Genomic DNA, 20,719 nt, shown 5'->3' with positions numbered 1-20,719 from the left:
CCATCAAATCGTTCAATATATACGACCAGGCCTAAGCCTTGACCTCAGCATTCTCAACCCTGACAGGGCTGTGCTCAAGACCAGCAGCCTTCTCGTTGTCAATCTCGCCACGCTCAGCACGACGAGTGTTGCTGTATTCGACCTTGGTCTTCCATGCTGGGATACCAGTCATGAACATCTCCTCAACATCCTCGAGCGTCTTTCCAGCTGTCTCAGGGAAAAGGAAGAAAGTGTGGATAGCCATGGCGAAGCAGAAGACACCGAAGATGAGGTAGACGCGCCATTGGATGTTAACGAAGGCGGGTGGGACGAAGTAAGAGAGAGCGAAGTTGAAGATCCTGAAGTAAGGTTAGCATTACGTCCAGTGCATACTCAATCAGTGGGGGCTTACCAGTTGGATGAGGTGGCGACGGCGACAGCCTTTCCACGGATGCGGAGAGGGAAGATCTCAGGGGGGTAGACCCATGAGGCAGGTCCCCATGTAGGCGCGTAAGAGGCGACGAACAAGTATGTGCAAGCAATGACAGCCCTTGCAGGTGCACCGCCAATCTCCCAAGATTGCTCGGCAATGTTACCGAGACCACCTGGAGGAGCGGGCTTACCGTAGGAAGCCATGAGACCAGCGTTGGCGAACATCCATGTCATCATGAGAATGGCACCGATGACGAACATAGGACGGCGACCCCAGCGGTCCATGAAGAGAAGAGCAGGGACGGTCATCAAGACGTTGATGACGTACTGGATGGAACTGGCGACGAGGTTGATGTTACCAGTAAGACCTGCCATTCCAAAAACATACGTAATGTAGTACATCATCACGTTCATTCCCGTCAGTTGAGACCAGACCTGGGTAAAGACACCGATGTGAAGACGGTTCAACATCTTAGGCTTGAAGAGTTCCATGAAGGAGACATCAGCGTTCTGGCGCTCGAACTCAATCATCTGGCGAATTTCGTCCAACTCAAGCTTGACAAAGGGACTGTTAGGGTCACCCTTGCCGTGGACCAGAGTAAGAACAGCCTGGGTCTCTTCCCAGCGGTCGTGGCGGGCGAGCCAACGAGGAGATTCCGGCAGGAACAAAAGACCGATACCGAGAATGACAGCGGGGATCATCTGCAGACCCCATGGAACACGGAAGGCCTTTTCACCGTCCAAGAAGCTGCAGCCGTAGGAGATGTAGTACATGATGAGGATACCCCATGTGATGGCCCATTGTTGTGATCCTACGACACGGCCACGGCGGGAAGGAGGAGCGAGTTCGGAGACGTAGACAGGAACTTGAGCGGAGCAGATACCGACAGAGAGACCGTTGATGAAACGACCAGCGATGAGCATGCCGATGTTTTGTGCGGCGCAAGAGATGATGGAACCGATGATCCAGATAACACAACCGATTTGAATAGCCCTCCGACGACCAAGCTTGTCAGTAAGGTAACCAGAGACGAGAGCACCGACGAAAGAGCCACCAGGCATGCTACACAAGGTCAATTGTTGAACTGATGTACCATATGTAGAGCTAACTTACGCAGCAGTGATTCCTCCCTGCACATCGGCGGTAGGACCAGAGCAGTCTTCTTCAGGACCAGTGAATGGTGGGCCCAGAGGTCCCTGGTTGAAGTAGCAGCGGTATTGTTGAGTTGGCAGACTGTAAACGTTAGCTTCAGTCTTGAATGATAATGGAAAGAGTCGACATACATGGCACTCATAGAACTGATATCGAATCCAAACAGTCCGCCGCCAATGACCGCAATGGCGGTGATACCATAGATGTTGCCGATCTGGTAAACCATGGTGGTGTCTTATCGTGCCAATCACCCTACAGATGGTTATATTGAAGGGACCCGGAGGCTGAACAGGCGTTGTTAAAGGAAAGCAACCACAACGTCGGGGCGCGGAAAGGGTTTATATGCCATGTTTCTCTCGGTGTGATACCAGGCGCACAGCTCGGGTCAGGAGAACAACGTGGGAGCCCCGCCGCGGACCTTTCGCTCTCCCAGGTAACGTCCATCCTCGTTCGACTTTCGGAAAACATTCTGATGTGCTTCCCACCTTGGTATAGTCTCCGAAGACAAATATGCTGATTGGCGGGAGGATAGCATGGAGTTTTGGGGCTGAGTGAAGAAATGACAAGCCTGACACGATGGGGCGGCTTAGTGCTTGTGTTTGCGAGTCGAGTCGGGCGCGATTGGGGGACAATTGATGCCGAGACAACGGGAACGGGTTGGCAACAGGGCAAAGGAAGCAGTTTATTGCGCCACGGAAAGACTATGCTGCGATCATCATGATGAGCTGCCTCTCGCGGTTTGGTCGTACCACAACCAATGCTGATGGCTGACCACCATCTCAGATCTCATCGAACCTGAGGCGTGACACTCCGCACTCCGCACAACAGCTCGCTCCATTTTTCCTCCAGACTCCAGACACCCACACTTTTGCCCCCAATTTCGCACCCCAAGGGCACCCCATGAAGAAGAAATTTTCTCATTTGGTGGGCCCCTTTGCACTGTGCAATTCGCGCTCAGATGAGCACAATGTGAGGTTTCCACTGTTGACGTCACGCACCGTGCTTGGGAACACGCACGCAGCCACTCATCTTTCAAGCCGCTGACGTCGGCCCGCTTTTCTCAATGCAACTTGCTGACGCTAGTATAAACGAGGTTTGCGCCTCCCGTCGAGTAAAAAGCTTAAGCTGGATGCCGAGTGCCGAGCAAGCCTGCCGCCATTAAGCTTCAATAAGTCGTCTAAGAGGGCATGGCATACTGGACCGTGGTAAGGCGTCCTTCAGCTGATCTAAAGTTTGGTACGCGATTGGCATATCAACATGCTGTCGTATTTCCCATTCAAACAAATTGAGGCTCTAGGTGGGGCGTGACCATCGCTACGGGGCGATTAGACCGATGCACTTTTATCGTGGTGTGTCCAGCGTTGCATGTGCCGAAGCTCTAGCGTGACATGTTGGACCAAAAAAAAAAGATGCGACACGGCTCTGCTGATACGGAAAACAAGGCCTAACGTCGTTAACGTCTAGTCGCGCTGAAGAGTGGGGTCGTTGCGTATATTGAAGAAAGGCGGGAGTGAGGAGAAGCTGAACGTGGAGAAGATGTCGAGGCGATACCAGTTAGCGGGGTCGCAGCTTTCCTAGCTACGTTGCTCACGATACAACTTCCTCAAAGGCCCCTCAATAGCGATTTGGAGTCTTTAGTACTTGATGCTTTTTCTCGAGGTTGACGCGCAACACAACTCGAGCAAAGCGGATACATTTCCCGATGCAGCCTTCACACGCTTGCCAACTAGTCATAAGCCACCCGCACCGTCCCCACACGCACCTGAGTTACCGGATTTCGGAAGCGCCGTGGATCCGCCGTGTTGGATACAAGGCTCTTCTGCTCTTCATGTGACTACACGAGGACGTCGGGAAGTGGAGATGTACCTGGCGTGATAGTCTAGTCAATACATCGCGAGTCAGGAAACCGTTTTTGTACAATTTGGTGTATCAAGACAGCAGAGTGTTCGAGAAGAGCGCGAACAGGACATTAAACGAAGGAACGATAGCCTGATATAACTACAGTAATGGCACGGACTGCTCTGCCAAACAAGTATGTACTGTGCGCCGAATAGAGTACAGTGAAGAACGACATGACACGACCGCAATCTTCTACGGCTTAACCCCAAACAAGCTTCTTCAAGGAATACTCGAACTGCTCCAGGTAGCCCGTAGTCTTCTTCGCGTCCGCAAGGCTGATGATATCCTTTTCCTCTACCTCCAGTGTTCTGTCTTCGTCTCTTCCTCCTTTCTTCATCTCGTTGGCGATCCTCACGATTTCATCGCAGACTGACTTCACTACCTCGCCCTCATTCTCTGGAGTGTCGCCAGGAGATGACGGAACACTGCTTCTCGGTGGCAACGCCTTGAACGCTAAGAAGCGGCCCGCGGCATCCTGCTTCTGGTCCTTCTTAGCGTCGTCTTTTCGCTGCTCGTCGTTGGCGGCTCCTGAATCTAGAGCCCTTGTATTTCGCCGTACTAGCTCGCCTTGGGTGTCGGCTCGGTACCGTATGATGAGACCAACGTTCTTGTCCATGTCTGTGTGTCGTTGTGCTAGTGTAGACGTAATGTAAACGCCGCGCATGAGGCCCTGCACGTTCTCAAGCGGAATGCGTTCAAACTCGCGTACCTTTTCTGTGCCCCAGTCGAGACGGCAGAAGTACAAGGCTTTCTCCGTTAGTAGGAGAATGGCTTCTTCAAACGTGGCAGTCTTGACTTGGTTGACAGCGGTGGGTACGCTCAGGGTCCATCCGTGTACCAGATCTTCGTCACGGTCCTCAATCACGATACTAGCAGAACGCTCGATGGCCTGTTGTCGTACTTTGCGCACGTCAATAAAATAATCCGAGCTCTTCATGTCAGCTTCGAACTCTGCAAAGATGGTATCAGTGGCGCGGCCGAGGAGGTAGTCAATGACAGCTTGAGCGAAATAGTCATTTACGATATTGTTGTAATATCTCGTAAGTGTCAGTCCAAAATCGGTAAGCGCACCGGTTATCTGTCGTTTTCGGGTGCGCGTAAAGTCACCTTTTAACGCGGCGGTGCCAGCATACTGTCGAGATATTGCGTCACCGTTGTCAGCCCAGAGAGTGTTGAACCACGAAGTGCTAGGGTCGTTCTGGAGGTCGATCTTGTAACTGCCCGTTGACAACTGGGCCTCGAGAGCGGTTCTAGCGCACGCAGATTGGACGACGTTGGTGCGGTCCAGGCAGTCCATACAATTCGTGCGCAAGACACCAGACTGCTTCCGCTGCACTTGATCTTCCGAGATTTCCACCCAGCCGGAAGACGTCATAAAGGGTTCGATGGAGTCCATCAGTTTTGAGACGTTTTCAAATCGCATACCACGGCACACGTTGTGGAAGTCGAACCATTCAAAGCCCAGTTGCTTGCCCTTTCCATCAATCCCCCCGTTCTCATTGAGTGCCTTGGCATGCTGTTCGTAAAGTTCGCCAATCTTTGCCTCCGTACCGTGTTTGTCGATGAGCGAATCACAGTAGATGTCACCGTAGCGCGAAGATAGATCGAGGAAATGCTTCTTGAAAGCTCGAGCGTTGGTGTCAAACGATCCCCAAGTAGAGACCTGGGGCTTCAGGCTATAAGGCGATTGGGAGAAGAACAAAGGTATGGAGCCACGGATTTGCGTAAAGGAGAAGATCTTGTCTTGCGTCGTGTTGAAAGTTGGTGTTGATAGTATTTGTTCTGTTTCCACGCTGTTCGCAGTGCATCCCTCGTCATCAGTTCCTCGTCGCAGATAGCGAAGACCAGCCCGCTTGGTAGATCGTCGCGAGATGAGAGTTAACAGAAAGTCTTTACCCTCTGCAAGAGAAGCATCCGGAGTTGGCGCTTCGCTACTTGCTTCTGTAGGAAGTTGTGACTCTTCCTTTTGCTTCTCATGCCAGGACTGCAGCTGAATGTCGTCTGGGGTAGCACTCGGATCAACTACGAGACTGCTCGATTGGCCATCCGCGGTCTTGATAGTGAAGGGTCTTTGGCCGACAAAGCCTTGAATTACAGGGAGCACGAAAGAATGTTGACCAGCATCGATGAACGGCGAAATGATGTGCTGATTCCAGAAGAACTAAACGTTGGTGAGTAGAAGTCCTTCACTGTGGGTAATCAGACTAACCAAAGGATCGAATTGCTTGAATAACGGCACACTAGAACTGGGTTGCTGCTGGCCAATGCCGTGTGAGATGTCATAGTCGTAAGAGAAGAAGAAGTTGCCCGATGAGAAGTACATTTTGGTGGTCTGTAGGATCTTTGGTAAGAGAGCTACAGTTGCTGCGTCCTTCTCGCCGCTCAAAGCCTTGGGTATCGCTTCTGGACTGACTGGTTCCGAGATGTCCTTGTCACCTGTGGGTATCGTATCCGGCTTCGACTCGCTCTTGGGGTGTTCCTCCTCTTTGGGCACTCCTGAATCAACGTTCTGCGACACATTCTTCGCAGCCAGATTCTCTTCGGAGCTTAGCCCTTGTAGACGCCTGTTGTCAGCGCTCCAGCCCTTGCGCGAAAACCACTTGTCGGCGAATCTACCATATACACCCTTCCGTTGTATGACATCTTCGGCCACGCTAGTCTTCTGGGACGCACTGCCTTTTTGCCCGGTGACCGTGTCCTTGACTTCGCTCGGTGCAGACGAAGAGTCTTCTATAATTGAGTCCGTCAGACTTGGCGCGCCATCTTCGCTATCGCTGTCGGTGTCCTCGTCTCCCAACCCTGGTGCCCGACTGCGGCGCTTCAAGTGGTCCCGCGTGGCCGCAATGGCCTTGTCGGCATCGGCCTGTGAGGAGAGCGGAATAAGGGCAACATCGGTGATCTTATAGATAGGCTTGCCACGTATTAGCGCCACTTGTTCGCGGTCGGATATCGATATTAGAAAGTAAGAAGTAGCGACTTTGAGCAGTCCTAATGGTAGAGTCAGTGGTGCATTAGACGTCGCAATGCGCAGACGAGCGCGCGCATACCAATGATGCCATGCGCTTCCACAGACACGGGCGCAGTATCCTCTTCTCGTCTATCCTTCAATAAGGGCATGACATTGCCCTTGTAGTCGACCTTGATGGCCTGCTGCGTCGCCGGCGGGTGGTTGCGGGGCGGGGACGGCTGGAGGATCAGCCCGTCGACGGCAGCGAAGATGAGCAACTTCCGGACAAGGGACGGCATCTTATCGGCGGCGCAATGCGCTTCAAGGATTGATTGACTAGAGGAAGGACGACATCGAGTTCTCTGTAGGCACGTTGAGACGCTTGGTGGGCTGGGCCGGCATGACGTCGTGTCGCGCCGCGCTAATGTCAAGGTTTCCCACCCCACGCGTCTTCATACCGATCATCGTGACTTCTGCCATCACCACCTGTTCAAGCCATATCGCTATCATGGGTCCAAACCTGCCACGAAACTACGCGAATTGCTGTAGCAAAGAAACTAAGCATAAATCTAGATGATATCACGTCAAGCTCCGTCAGTTCAGCTCACACGTGGCCAAGTGACTGATGTAACACATCCGCTCCAACCAACCGTCTCAACTTGACTGAAAGGTACAAAAATCTGTTTCAATAGTCCAAAAAGTTACCCACGTTGAATTGTTCCTGCCAATACTTGAACGAACTGCTAAACAAAATGCTGTGAGACTCTTCCCCTTGACGAATGGGCCACTTGCGGAACATTATCAGAGATCGGGATATGCTAACAACCCTTACAACGCCATTAACCATTTGGCCAAATGTAATTACACTCGAACATTGTCACATTATCGCAATGAAAAAAGACAATGTGATCGTGGTGTTTTACCAACAAGATATACAACTCCCACAGGATACTTATGACACATATGACATATGTATGTAACAAGAAGAGGACTGTAGATCAACCTAAAGACATCAGAGAGGGGTACTACCATGAACCCTTGAAGGTTGCTGTTTGTAACATGCAGATTGTCGTCGCGGAAAGTGCCTAGGTCTCCAAACTACGGAAGTAGATCAGTATATGAGCACATACGACTATGCAGTCCTGGCGATGGGAGAGAATGATCATATGTCTTTTGCGTTGCCCCACGATGTCTCTTTGTTCCGAGGCTAATTTCTCAATACCACGATTCCTAACCCAGCATAAACCCGTTCGCGCTCGGTGTTCAGAATTGTAAGCGCATCTCGGACTTACGCGACGATGTTATCGCCTATTTGCACCATCCTCGCACATACACTCAACGCCCAAGTCTGGTCACACAACGCCACATCAAAGATTTGTAAGAACACATATACGAGGCGACCAGTAAATTTCGGACATACTGCCTTGGCACGCCCATTTGCATGACTTCATGAGGGCCAATAAAATCGGAGTTAGCTGACTAACTCCGAATATAGCTGCAGCCTCCCTGGCAATGTACGGCGTTACTCCTCTTGCAGTTCCGCATTTGCTCGTCACCAACCTCTCCACTATACTCAATCCATCCATAACTTTGCTGGCTGGTCGCCTGAGAAGCCTGCTAATCTGGTGTGACTGTGCCGGCAAGAAATATATTCGCCTTTGTTCCAGGTCGACTTGAGCATCGCCAGAACCCATCTGATCCACTTTGGTTGATATTGCACATCTTGATACCCATCTTACCAACACTCCTTTAGCAGCAATCGAACATGGCATCCAACTCAGACAAGGAGGTCGTCCTCGTCACAGGTGACCGATTCCTCAATATATCCATCAAGCTCGTCATCCTAACTATCTGTGTAGGCGCAACGAATGGCATAGGCCTGGACACCGTGATTTACATTGCATCTGCTTCGCCAAAATATCATGTCATCATCGGTGCACGCAACCTTTCGAAGGGTGAGGCAGTCTTGAAAGACGTGCAAGCCAAACCAGGCATCCAAGGCACCCTCTCGTTAGTACAACTCGATGCCAACGACGATACTTCTATCGAAGCTGCGGCCAAGAAAATTGAGCAAGATTTCAACCAGCTCAACGTTCTTATCAACAACGCTGGTGTATGCCCGGAGAGGGACGATCCGTGGACCAACCGAGAGCTGATGCGTACGATATTCGAGACCAACGTGTTTGGCGCAACACTTGTCACCCAAGCTCTTATTCCCCTGATGAAGCGCTCATCCAACCCGCGCATTATCAACGTATCCTCTAGTCTCGGCAGCATCAGCGCAATCTCCGACCATAGCGCCCCTTACTCTGGTGTACCATACCCTGGATATCGCATGAGCAAAGCTGCACTGAACATGTTGACGGCATATCAGTACTACCAGCTCAAGCCGCATGGGTTCAAAGTCTGGACCTACTGTCCTGGCTTTGTGGTGACGGATCTGGGTGGCGACAGAGAACAGCGGAAGGAGAATGGCATCGACAGCTCAGAGACAAGTGCAAAAGGATTGTTGGAGATTGTGCAGGGTGAGAGGGATGCTGATGAAGGTGAGTTCGTTACCAGGTACGGACAAAAATATGATTGGTAGTGGTAGTCAATCTCTGCTGTTGCGACCAACCTTGGAATCCAAAACAGAAACACAAGTTTCCAACTACTAGTATTACCTTCCTTCTACTGCTTTGCGAAGATTTTCTTTGATGTTGTTGACGATCAAACATATGTACTGGCTCATCTCTTATTGGGGCGGTACCCCGCTTTTCCTTTGACAGCTCCTGTCACCGTCATCGCTTCCACCATGATACCTTCATTTACACCTCGTCCTCCATCAAGAACGCGTACAATGATGAAGCGACGCACGTGCTACGCTACTATGCGTCAGAATCTGCACCTTCTATGTTGAGAAACTCCGAAGCTTATACACTCATCCTACGTGGCGCAATTAACCAATCGCGAGCTATCCTGAGCGCACGCGACAGGCTAGCGCGAACCAGATGCATGGCGGAGACGACTTCAACATCTGAGCTCTAGTGTGAGGAATTGCGGGCTGGATAGCATGGGTAAGATGGCGTATAAAGGCCGGGCCTTGTTGCTCACAGGCTTGTTGTTTGTCTTGAGTGTCTCCATTCTGAACGCAGACTTTATATTCGAAGGAACGAGCAATATGTTGGGCCGATTGGTATAATCTCCGAACCTAGGACATGAATTGAGTAACTACTGATGACGACAGGCTTCCGCGAGCGTAATTCTCTTTGCTCGTATGCTTATCGTTCATCATAAACCATCAATACTAATGACATCTAGAAAGCGCATTGGCATCAAAGTCCGATATCCGCTTCAACCACATTCAAGTTATCGGAACGCACAACTCCTACCATCGTGAGGTCTCGCTTGCTGAGAGACCCGTGTTCGAGAAGTACATCCCGTCCCCAGAGGACTACTACTACTCGCACGCTGAGCTCGACAATCAACTGGAGCACCAGTCTGTACGCTCTTTTGAGCTCGACTTGCACTCGGATGAAAAGGGTGGCCTGTACTATCCTCCTGTGATCTGGACGTTGTCGAACTTGACCAACGCGACCACCCCCTACAATGGCGACATCCTGAAAAAGCCGGGTATCAAGGTGTTCCACGTCACAGACTTTGACCCTGACTCTGTCTGCCACACTTTCATCGACTGCCTCAAGCAGTTGAAGAGCTGGTCAGACGCAAACCCAAGACACGTACCCATCACCGTAGACTTAGAGCTGAAGACCGATGCGCCAGCATGTCAGCTTGGTGGTGCCTGCCCTGGTGAAGCGACCAACTGGACGCTTCCTCGCCTCTTGAACGTTGACGCCGAGATTCTCTCCGTTTTCCCCAAGAAACAACTCATCCGGCCTGACGACGTGCGTAAGAGTGGCCTCACTCTCGAACAGTCCATCCTGCAGCACGGCTGGCCAAAGCTGAAGGACGTCCGTGGCCGTCTTATGTTCTTCTTCGACAACGACCCGAAACCCACTGATCCCAACTCGCCTCGCGAGCTCTATCTTACCGGCGCACCATCGTTACAAAACCGTACTGTTTTCACCAACGCGCTCGAAGACTCTCCCGATGCTGCTTTCATCAAGCACAACGAGCCGCGCGGGAATGACACCGCTGAGATCCAGCGTCTTGTCAAAAAGGGTTACCTGATCCGAACACGTGCCGACGTGCCTCTCGACACCATCCTGAACCGCACCATGGAGATGCGCGAGAGCGCTTTTGAGAGCGGTGCGCAGATAGTCAGTACCGATTTTCCAGCTTGGGGCATGAGCAGTCGATGGGGTTGGGACTACGTCGCCAAACTTCCTGGAGGATTGGCTGCAAGATGTAATCCTGTTATTGCGCCAGAGGGATGCAAGGATAAGGACCTAGAATAGGCGAAGCAAGCGAGGTGGTGCTTGGAAAGTCTAGAGTAAACCAGCGAATTGATCTCAGCTGAATGTCCAAATTCGTGGTGAAAGTATCTTGCTCCTCCCTGGCACGCTTCTGTTTACACCAAGCTGATTACTGTGACGATTAGTAGTTTGGTGAGAGAAAGAACGGGTGGTTTTCAGGCGTCACGCGATTTCCAGTGAATATGATTTCTATATCAGGGGCGAAACAGAGTCAGGCAGTAGTCTAAACTTACAGCACATACTCTTCTTCGTCGTAAATGAAGGTGATCTCAGGTGAAGGAGAACATAATGCCCGCCTCTACGATTTCACAGCGCCGAGCGAGCATTTGGCCTGTGCATCCGGGCCGCCAGCACCCTCCCAAAGTCAAGTACCCTCCAAAGCGTCGCCTACCAAGTCCTTTCCATCGTTGCCAAGGGCCGTAGAGGGCTCGAACACCTCTCCATAACGGTGCGAGACTTCGTCGGCCTTGCCGGCAAGCACACAGACTTTGTGGCAGTACACCGGCAGGTGAACCGGGACGATGTGACGAGGTCGAAACTCTTTGGGGTAAAGGGGCTAGGCGTCAATATGGAGTTGTATGGAGATGTGACAGGGTGCACGTATGAGGGGTTAGTGGGGACGAGGGCGGCGTAGTGAGTGCGGCCGAAGTATCAGTCGACTATGTAGGCGTCGGGAAGTCGTATGTAATGATAGCAGAGACGCCGTAGTCGACGTATATTTGTCAACCAGATCTAGTCACTTCACACTTAAAATTACCACGACAGTTCAACGATACTTGTTTCCATTAATCTATCCACCTCATTCCGCCCACCGCGGCGTTAATCTTATGCACCGACCAAACTCAGAAAGACCAAGAATCGCAAACATACACACCTGGTATCAAACGCAAAAGACACATGTATATTCCCCAAAGACAACAAAACACTCCATCCATATGCATGAGAAGACCAGTATTGACAAGAAAAGTAACGAACATGAAGCAGTATTACAAAGCGAAAGTTGTATAGGGAATTTGGTATCGCAGAAAGCCTCTTGAAATACCCCCCCGGTTGTAAATCGTGAAAGAACGCCACGCTTGCTCGCAGTACAAAAGCACGAAATCCATAGTAGTGACGAGGTAGCGGATGTATGTTGTGGGATGCTACGTTTTGGTGGTGCAATCCCTTGTTTGTCCTCGTGTGTGTGGCTTAATACCTCAGCTTACCCAGAAGACTGAAGCAGTATGCGCACTCCCTCTCGCTTTTCATTTGCACCATGAAGACCCTCGCTCTTGCTCCCAAGACGCCACCAGTCTTGCCTACTCCGCCAACCTGACCATCTTCGTTCAGGTGGTCCTCCCATACGCTGACAGCGATACCACTGCGTGCGACACGCTCGAAGCATGTCTCGGACAATGTGACGTCAAGCAGTATCTCGCCATGTTTCTTGCCAGTGAGTAGAATGCGTCGCTCCTGTGTGTGATCTCTTGTACCGGGCGCGCGCTGTCGTGGATTGATAGGTGAGGATGGCTCGCTCGGGTTGGGTGAGGGCAGCATGATTGTTAGCCGTGCGCTACCCATATCGCGCCATTTCTTAAGTGACTCTCGTTCGTAAAGCCTGCACTTGGTGTTTGTAATTCCAGCTGGTGCACCAGGCGCTCGTGCCCCATCGCCGGTGGGTGTAGTTGCGCCAGAGCCAGGTCGGGAGTTAGAGCCATTATCGAACGAGGAACCAGTACTACGAGATCCGAGTGTCGAGTTGCGGATGCTAAAGACACCGCTCTTGCCGAATGAAAAGCGACCCAATGCCGAGCGGAGGGCGGAGTTCATAGTGCCAACAGAGGATTCAGTCGCTGCGGAGATAGAAGCAGCGCGTGTGCTTGACTTGCGGTAGCTGCTTCTCCTGCCTAGTGTGCCACCAAGCCAACCGGAAGACTCAGTACTTGTTCTAGCTGCATTCTGGCGGTCCATCGCCTCGGCCCAACTCGATTGTCCGTAAGGGCCGCGAGCGTTTTGAAGAGCGATGTAGGTGGGGTTGTTTATGCGGGATTGGTTGATCATGGCGTATAATTGCGCGCACTCTGCTGCATTGCGACTTCTCAACATAATATTGTTGCCAGCTTTGATGCGCGACTCCGCGGTAGGTGGGGACCGAATGGAGATATCAATGGCCGTTGATTTGCGCAACGGCACCAGAGGGGTAAGCTCAACCGCAATAAGGGGAGCACCTCCTCCGGGGGTGATGATCTCGTCACCGTCGGCCAGGAAAGGCTTGGAGTGGTTGATTGAGAGCTCGAAGACCTCGATCTTGCCTGGCGTGACGACGATACTACATTCGTCTGGATGCAGACTGTCCCATCGGCCAGCATCAGACCAAGCGAAGATGGATGCGATGGTCTTTGAAGCTTTGCCGGAACCCTGCGGAACAGCTCTGTATGGTGTGTTCGACGCGGATTGTGATGGGGTGATAGTGCCGTTGGGGAGAGTATATATTGATGCGGGAGGTGAGACTTTGGGGAACTTTCTAGTCTCATCCTCTACCTTCTCGGCCTTCTCTACTTTCTCTACTGGGGTAGGACGGCTGGCTTCTCTGCCAGTGGTGTAAGTACGGCCAGGGTACCCGCGTGGCCCAAGGTATCCGATTGGCATGAGTGGCATGGGGACGTCGTCATCAAGTTCATCTTCTGATGACTCCGAAGTGAGGCTCTCTTCGTCTTCTTCGTCCACCTCATCTTCAGAGGGGGATTCTTCCTCGCTCTCGCTAGACTCCTCCGTGCAGGTAGAAGGTTCATACTCGTGCTTCAAGGGTGACGATGATCGCCGTTTGTTCTTAAAACCGGGTAGCGTCGGGATGAAAACAGGCGTTTTGGTTCCCTTGAGGGTCACAGGGGTTGCTGGACTAGAGGATCGATGCGGCGGTGTTGGCGGTGGCTCCTCAACCTCTGCTTTGGGTTCCACAATATCTTGGACAATTATATCGTGGCTCTTTCCGTGTAGCTTCGGTGGCGCAGAGGCTGAGGTTTCTCGAATATGGTCATCTTCATCCTCTGGATCCTGTGTTGGTGTTGAAGGTCGGCTTGACTTCCTTTGTCTTGGGATGCTCGGTAATTCCAGTGAGGGAACGGAGGAGACTCGCCTGTGTGCTTGTGGACGCTGTGGAGAGGGAGGCGAGCCAGGTGGTGAAATTTCGGAGTCCACGATAGTATTCCTGTCTTCTTCAGAACTGTAAGATTCCTCAGACTCGTCGGAATCGTCTACTTGAGAGGATGGCATCCAGACACTGTAGCTCTTTTGAGGGCGCTTCTTAGTAGATTTTCGGCGTGGCTTAGCCTCTTGTGCTGGCGACTTAGTCTTCTCTGGCTCAGCCGGATCCTCGAGCGTAATCTGGCGGGACGGCCGTGCTGAGTGTGGGGAAAGAGTAGGGTTCTTGGATAGCCTCTTAGCCCTCGTTCGCTTCAAGCTTGAAGGTGAACCGGTGCCTTCCGCACGCACCGCCTCATCAAGACCGCGAGGCGTCCGGTCGGGATCATTGAGGAGTTGATAGGCCGTATGCATGGCTTCAACGGGTGTGTGGGGCTCTGAGTCATGTGCCCTGCTGTTCAAAGAGCCATCACCACTGGGTGGGGTTATAGGCGAGATGGTACGGGACTGGTTGCGCCTATCGGGGGTGTCGTAGTGCCATACTTTTGATACTTCAGTATGTTGCTCGCCGATAGGAATGTCAATCTCGTGTGGGCTTGGTGTCCTGCTTTTCTGTGGAAGTGTAGATTGAGTCATGGCTGAAAGCAAAGAAGAGGATCCATGGCTGCTGGTCGGCCTCTGTGTGTTGTTGGATGTAGTCTGATTCTTCCTGACTTCATCGATTTGGGGTGGGATGGGGTTGAGACCAAGCATTTGTACCCATTCGAAGCCAGCCTGTTCATCGTCGGATATCAAGGACATGACTTCACTCCATTCTGATCCATCAGTTTGTTTCCCACGGATCATGACGATTATTTCGCCTTGCAGATCGCCATTCCGTGCAGATGCGTTACCAAGCTGAACAGGTGGGAGGAGCAACCACCGTCCTGTAGAGTCGACTTCACAGAACAGCAGATCGCCTCCGACACCCGTACCTGGTGCGTTGTCGCGGAGTAAGATCTCAACGCGACAACTCATCTCTTGACCACTCGAATGGAAGAGATGTAGGTCGAAATGGTCTCTGGCTCGGACGCAGCGTGTAGGATCAACCCGGACGCCCGCAAGAGGGGCGAGGCTTCGGGGATCGCGGGCGCGAGTGGGATCAACGCTAGCCGCAGCCTCGTCTTCGAGGCGGGCTTGTTCGTCGTTCGACCGCTTGCGTGCTGTCGTAACTAAATCTTGAAAAATCTTCGAGATTTGCTCTACGCGCTCAGACGGTTTCAAGTGGTTGATGCCCTTGGTCAATGTCAGTACTTGCGGCAGCATAAACAGATTACTTTAACATACCTTCAAACTCTTCGACAGATACTTCAGTCGCACGAGTGGGCGCTTAAGCATATAGGCGACGTCGACACGCTCGCCATCGCTGTTGACTACATATCCTTCAGCGTTCCGCGGCATGCCTTCGTCCCATGGCGCGCCGTCGTCTGGCCCGTTGACTACCTTTGCGGGCTTGAAGGGATCGTCGTCTGCTGGCGCAAGGCTAATTACAACGTCTTGGAAGCCGAGGCGCCATGCGGCGATGTAGTCAGAGTACACCCGTTGTGCACTCTGAGCCCATGAAATAAGCGCATCGGAGTCTTCCTTGGGGACGCGCTTGTGCAGGTTCTTAAGTCGCTCTAAACAGACGCCCATGTCGACGATCGGCTTGGTCACTTCACTTGGGTCTGATTTGGAGGAGCGAGAGAACAGACCAGCAGCGATAGCGGACTCGGACTTGGAAAGGACGCAGCTGAGAAGCACAGGAATAACACCATCGACCAGGGTGCGGAGCTCACGCATATATTTTTCTTCATCGGAGGAGAGCTCCTTCATGATGTCGTCGATGGTGGCAGTGGCCAAGCGACTTCTATTGGTACGGATACTCCGGGCAGAAACGATGCTCTTCGACTTCGAGCTTGCCTTGGGCATGGAAAGCACTGATATGAGATCCGCATGGCTGGCAAGCTTCCTCCGCCGGGTGCTCTGGCGACTAATGATGGTCGAGGTTTCCGGGTTCAAGTACGAGCCTACATCTGATGTAGGTGCTCCAGGGACGGTGCTTGCTTCTTCAGAAATGGTCGTGATGGTATCAGAAGCTGGCACTTGCGATGAGTGGGCTGACCGCGACGAAGCGATAGTTGAAAGGCGCTTGCCAGTGGAAGGGAACATACGCGGCCCCAGAATGTTTCGTGGTCGCAAAGGCATGGGCATGGCATCAGGTACTGGTGCATCGACAGATGAAGAAGGCGCAGAGGAAGCAGCGTCTAGGTCAGTGACATCCTCCTTGGGTATGTCATCAATCGACGTAGACTCGCGGAGAGGGGAGGACATAGAGCGGCCCTTGGTAGGAGAATATTGGCCGCGCTTTGCGCCACGGCGTTTGAGTGAGGGTGTTGGGGTGACAGATACCTCACTTTCCTGGTCCTGGGTCGTTGTCTCGGTCGTGGTATCTGAGACGACGGTAGACGGGGCCTCATCGAGATTCTGGGTGTTGATGGTCATCTCCCGGCTCGATCGTCTCCTTCGCCTTCTGCTACCGCTACCACTGCTGCGACGGCGGAGCTTCTCGACGGGCTCATCCCGCGTCGTTTCGGTGGATGCACTGACGTCTGATTGCTCGGCCTTGTAAGGTATGTCGAGAGATGTGCCCGATTCTTTTGACTGTCGCCTTCGTGGTGACGTTTTGGTAGGCTCGTCTTGTGTTGTCCTGGTGGAGGTAGTGACCTCTGATGCCTCGACCGTAGCGGGTAGGTCAAGAGAAGATACGGACTCCTTGGACTTCCGTCTGCGGCGCGAGCGCGTCTTCTTGACTGGGATTTCTTGTGTTACGTCGGTGGACGCTGTGACCTCTGATCTGCTGGCCTTGGAAGCGGATTCTGGACTTGACACAGACTCTTTGGACTTGCGTCTGCGTCGTGGCTTGGACCCTGCCAGGGGATCGGGCGTGCTGCTGAGCCAGGCTTCTAAGCGGCTTCCTGATGGCTTCGTGGGAGTGGTCGTCTCTTGGGCTGCTGGGACGATCAATGGTGTAGCAGCCTCTTCTTGGGTCCTCGGATATGACCTGCGACTCTTCTTCCGTGAGGGCTTTGGTATGGGTTTGGTGCTCTCGTCTTCTGTGCGAGCGCCATTGCTTCTCGGTCGACGCCGGCGCCGCCTCTCTCGCAGTTCATCGTCTCGTGGCGAAGTGATTCGACTCTCGCTGATGGACGGGGCTGAGCTCTCTGCGTATTCGACTGTGACAACATTGCGGGGATCATCGCTTTGCACTGAGCCGGATCTCCGTCCTGTCCCTCGTGTCCACGGTGTGAAGGGCATGAGATCCTCTGCCGACAAAGATGCCCGTGGTGATGTTCGCGCGCGCCGTCTGCTACGTCTCACTCTCACCATCTCTGTCTTCTCCTTCTCGGCTTGTGGCGAGATGGAACCTGAGGGCGCCCCGTCACTCTTCGCGTCCTTCCCACTTCCTGCCCCGCTACTTGCCGGGCGCTGATCGTTCTCTGAGCTCGACGGTTTCGACGGTCTGCGGAGCTTCGGTGGGGCTTTCTTCTGTCCTGTGCTCTTGCCTATATATTCAGCAAAGGGCAAAAGAGGATTCGACTGGGGCGTGACGGGAGCCAATGGCTTAAGCTCAGGGCTTGGAGGCTTCTTGGGAATGATGCGTGAGGGGCGCACCCAGGCATTCGGGATCGTCTTTGGCAGTGGGCGACCAGCGGCATCTTTTGGTGGTGACTGTTTGGCACGCCAGTGTGAATCGCTGATGACGCGCTTCTTAGGCGCTGTTGCTGTGAGCAAATCCTCGTCCAGTTCATTGTGCGGGACTGGTGTTTTCTTTGCGCTGCTTGGACGCTCTGGACTGGCGCCGACCGACTTTCCTCGCTCGTGTACGGGTTTCCAATTGGGCTTGTCGTCGAGGGGTTTTGACTTGGGCGTGATGGACGGCTTGGGCGAGGCGGCAAGCTTGGTGGAGGTCTCTGGAGCGGATGCGCCGGCGTCTTCTTTGCTCGCAACTTCGGGGTCGACCTCCTGCTGCCAGCGCTTTATCTTGTCGCGCACGTTGGCAGGCTTGTTGATGCCAATGGCCTTGGCAAAGTCCTTGCCGTCCATGGCAGCTTGTTTGTCCGTCGCGCCCATCTTCTTGCCCGGCGTGCCATTTCTCTTCTGTCCAGCCGTATTCTCAGGGTCACTAGGCCGGGGGGATGCGGGCATCGAGTCCCAGTGTCATTGGAGCTGCGGGCAGGCGTCGCGGGGACGAAGTGGCTGTAGATGCGCGAATCCGTGTGTGTTGGTGTTTTGGTGTTCTGCGTGGCTGTGGCTGACGGGCCGTTTCCAGAGCTACGCCGAAGCTGCCTCTGCGTGCGTAGATACAGTGACAGAGGGGCGGAACAATGCAAATAGCGAGTGTATAAGTGAGTGGTGGTGAAAGCTGTCACCCCATCAGAGGGGAACGTGGAATGTAGCGCAGGGCGAGCGAACTGCTAGAGGGACGGTGTGATGTTTGATGACCCAATAATGGATGCGGGCCGCCAGTAAAACCGGGCTGGCCAAGTGTGCAGCACGTTCCAGTGGGCGGGCGACAAGCAACGCGATAAGCCGATGGTGCTTGTGTGCGATCAGCATAAACTTCCTATGCAGTGTTTTGGTCTATACGACGTCAAATCCGCCTCTCTCCAGCCTCTTGTTTACATGATGGCTGAGACATTACTCTCTTGCAGCCCAGTCAGGTTGGGCTATCCGCGGGAACATCCATGACGGCCGTGCTCGCCTAAGCAACAGTGCACCACGTTGACCCACGATTCGATCAACAACCCCATGCTGGACATCTTCTGTCATTACAACCACATCCAAGATCCGCACAATCAACACGATGTGGACTGGCTTGCGAACCAACCCCGCCATTTTCCTAGTCAAAGACCCCTGGCAATACAACGCAGAAAGAACAACAACAGGTTTTGTGTTGTTATGCCCTCGCACATGTACACAGAATACCAAGGATTGGTCAAATTACCGAAGACATTATTCGCGGAGATTTTACGACAAGGCGATCTCGTAGTTTATTTTAGTCTCCTATAACTGCTTTTTACGTCCTCGATAAACGCCAAGACACGATGTCCTCATGGTCGTTATCCTCTCTTCATCCACCACGGCGCTAAATGCTGCATCTCTCAACCTCCAAACTTGCCCGCACAAATGCCGCCGATCCCAGAACACTGTTGTAAACAATCGGCTGCCCCACATAGTACTATGACACCTCATTAGTATCCACTTAGACTTCTGCACCTCAACCTCACTTACCTCATAGCTAGCCGTAGAGTTCAAACTACACACCCCAACCGTGCCGTTCCATCCCAAGGTTCCGTTGTTATTGTGTACAACAAAGGTATCAGCAATGTATCCATACGCCCTCTTGGCCACATCCACAAATGCACTCTGCCCGGCATTGTAGGACACAGTACCATTCGACACGGCGTGCGTAGGCAGTAGCCCCATCCTCACCCCTTTGAGCAAAGCGTACACAAACATGCTGCTCGCACTACTCTCCAAGTAATTTCCCTCTTGACCAGGCCGATCCATGACCTGCCACCAGGCCCCAGTCTTTGCATCTGCCGCTGCTACGACGGCAGGCATGAGTTGCTGGAACCGCGTTTCAACGTACCGTCGTGTCTCACGGGCAGTTGGGGGCAGCAGTTCAAGTGTATCGACGAGTGCCATACAATACCATCCTAGACTGCGTCCCCATACATGCGGACTCGCGCCTGTGATGTTGTTGGCCCATACTGCGGTACGAGAAGCGTCGTAGCCGTGGACTAGTAAGCCGGTTTCGTCGGAGTAGCAGTGCTGCCATAGGAGGTCAAGTTGGAGGACTACATCCTCCAGGACACTCTCGTTTGCAGAGTGGTTGTTGAGATCATTGGTGTATGCAGTGAGGAAAGGTGTCAGACTGAACATGCCATCCAGATAGCTCCAGTATGGATAGACGTAATACCATAACCCGCCTTGAGTATTTCTTGGCTGCAAGTCCACGCTCTTCCTCAATGCTTCAACTGCTGTTTTGTACTTTTCTTCTCCGGTTTCCCGCCATAGCCGCAGTAAGCCGTTTCCGCTACTTAAACGATCTAATGGATAGGTCGTGTCGCGTGTTGCATTGGAGACGACAGGAACTATGGAGTCGACGCTTTTAATTATGTAAGTGTTGAGCGTTGGTACTAGAGTGGTGTTTGCATAGGTGGAGAGGATTTGGCGGAACGTCTTTTGAATGAATCCGGCTTGCAGAAGGGCCGACGAATCGGTTTGGCTTTCCAGGATACCCTGGTTCCGAGAGATGATCGATTCAGCCATCTGGACGGAAAGAGGATGGGAGGCATGGCTACCGGTATTAGGGAGGGCTGTGGCTGAGAAGCTGAGGAGGCACAGGTGTGCAAGGATAGTAATTGACAGGTACATGACCGCAAGTATCAAGGCTTCGTCCCCAGATCTAGCGTGTCCAGGAAATGGGAAACTTTGGCAATGGCTTATGTATGTACGGGTTGTACGTGATGGACGGCAAGGATCGAGCTTGCGGCACGAAAAATGTCAATATTAGGTTCAGCACTAACTCAAGTGATCGGCACTTTCGGGGTTATATGCGGAGATTCAAAGAGCAGAACAGTAGTTCTCCTTTTTCGGGTCTCGTTGCCATACTCTTCTATTAGCATTATTCAAGCCTATCAATTAAGCACGATCTAACCAAGATGCGCGTTCAAATCTAGGGTATCA

At 52.6% G+C, this 20,719-nt stretch overlaps 4 protein-coding genes across 4 annotated transcripts; 1 reads left to right on the top strand and 3 right to left on the bottom strand.

The window, feature by feature from the left end:
• Window positions 1-31: 31 nt before the first annotated feature.
• On the bottom strand, window positions 32-1,790 carry ALTATR162_LOCUS2290 (uncharacterized protein; the record flags this gene model as incomplete). Its single annotated transcript, XM_043309894.1, has 4 exons — window positions 32-338; window positions 392-1,474; window positions 1,526-1,645; window positions 1,696-1,790. 4 exons carry the CDS (start codon window positions 1,788-1,790, stop codon window positions 32-34), a joined length of 1,605 nt encoding a protein of 534 aa, XP_043165829.1.
• Window positions 1,791-3,662: 1,872 nt separating this feature from the next.
• Window positions 3,663-6,709, bottom strand: ALTATR162_LOCUS2289 (uncharacterized protein; the record flags this gene model as incomplete). Its single annotated transcript, XM_043309893.1, has 3 exons — window positions 3,663-5,624; window positions 5,673-6,451; window positions 6,511-6,709. The coding sequence occupies 3 exons, from the start codon at window positions 6,707-6,709 to the stop codon at window positions 3,663-3,665; spliced, it is 2,940 nt and encodes a 979-aa protein (XP_043165828.1).
• Window positions 6,710-8,175: 1,466 nt separating this feature from the next.
• ALTATR162_LOCUS2288 (uncharacterized protein) lies at window positions 8,176-10,807 on the top strand (the record flags this gene model as incomplete). Its single annotated transcript, XM_043309892.1, has 2 exons — window positions 8,176-8,956; window positions 9,711-10,807. The coding sequence occupies 2 exons, from the start codon at window positions 8,176-8,178 to the stop codon at window positions 10,805-10,807; spliced, it is 1,878 nt and encodes a 625-aa protein (XP_043165827.1).
• Window positions 10,808-12,013: 1,206 nt separating this feature from the next.
• ALTATR162_LOCUS2287 (uncharacterized protein) lies at window positions 12,014-20,302 on the bottom strand (the record flags this gene model as incomplete). Its single annotated transcript, XM_043309891.1, has 3 exons — window positions 12,014-15,220; window positions 15,272-18,124; window positions 19,259-20,302. The coding sequence occupies 3 exons, from the start codon at window positions 20,300-20,302 to the stop codon at window positions 12,014-12,016; spliced, it is 7,104 nt and encodes a 2,367-aa protein (XP_043165826.1).
• Window positions 20,303-20,719: the final 417 nt, after the last annotated feature.

This window comes from Alternaria atra (assembly GCF_907166805.1).
Source record: "Alternaria atra isolate CS162 genome assembly, contig: 21, whole genome shotgun sequence".
In the NCBI taxonomy this organism is placed as follows: Eukaryota; Fungi; Ascomycota; class Dothideomycetes; order Pleosporales; family Pleosporaceae; genus Alternaria; species Alternaria atra.
This window is presented reverse-complemented; position numbering and strand designations above follow the sequence as displayed.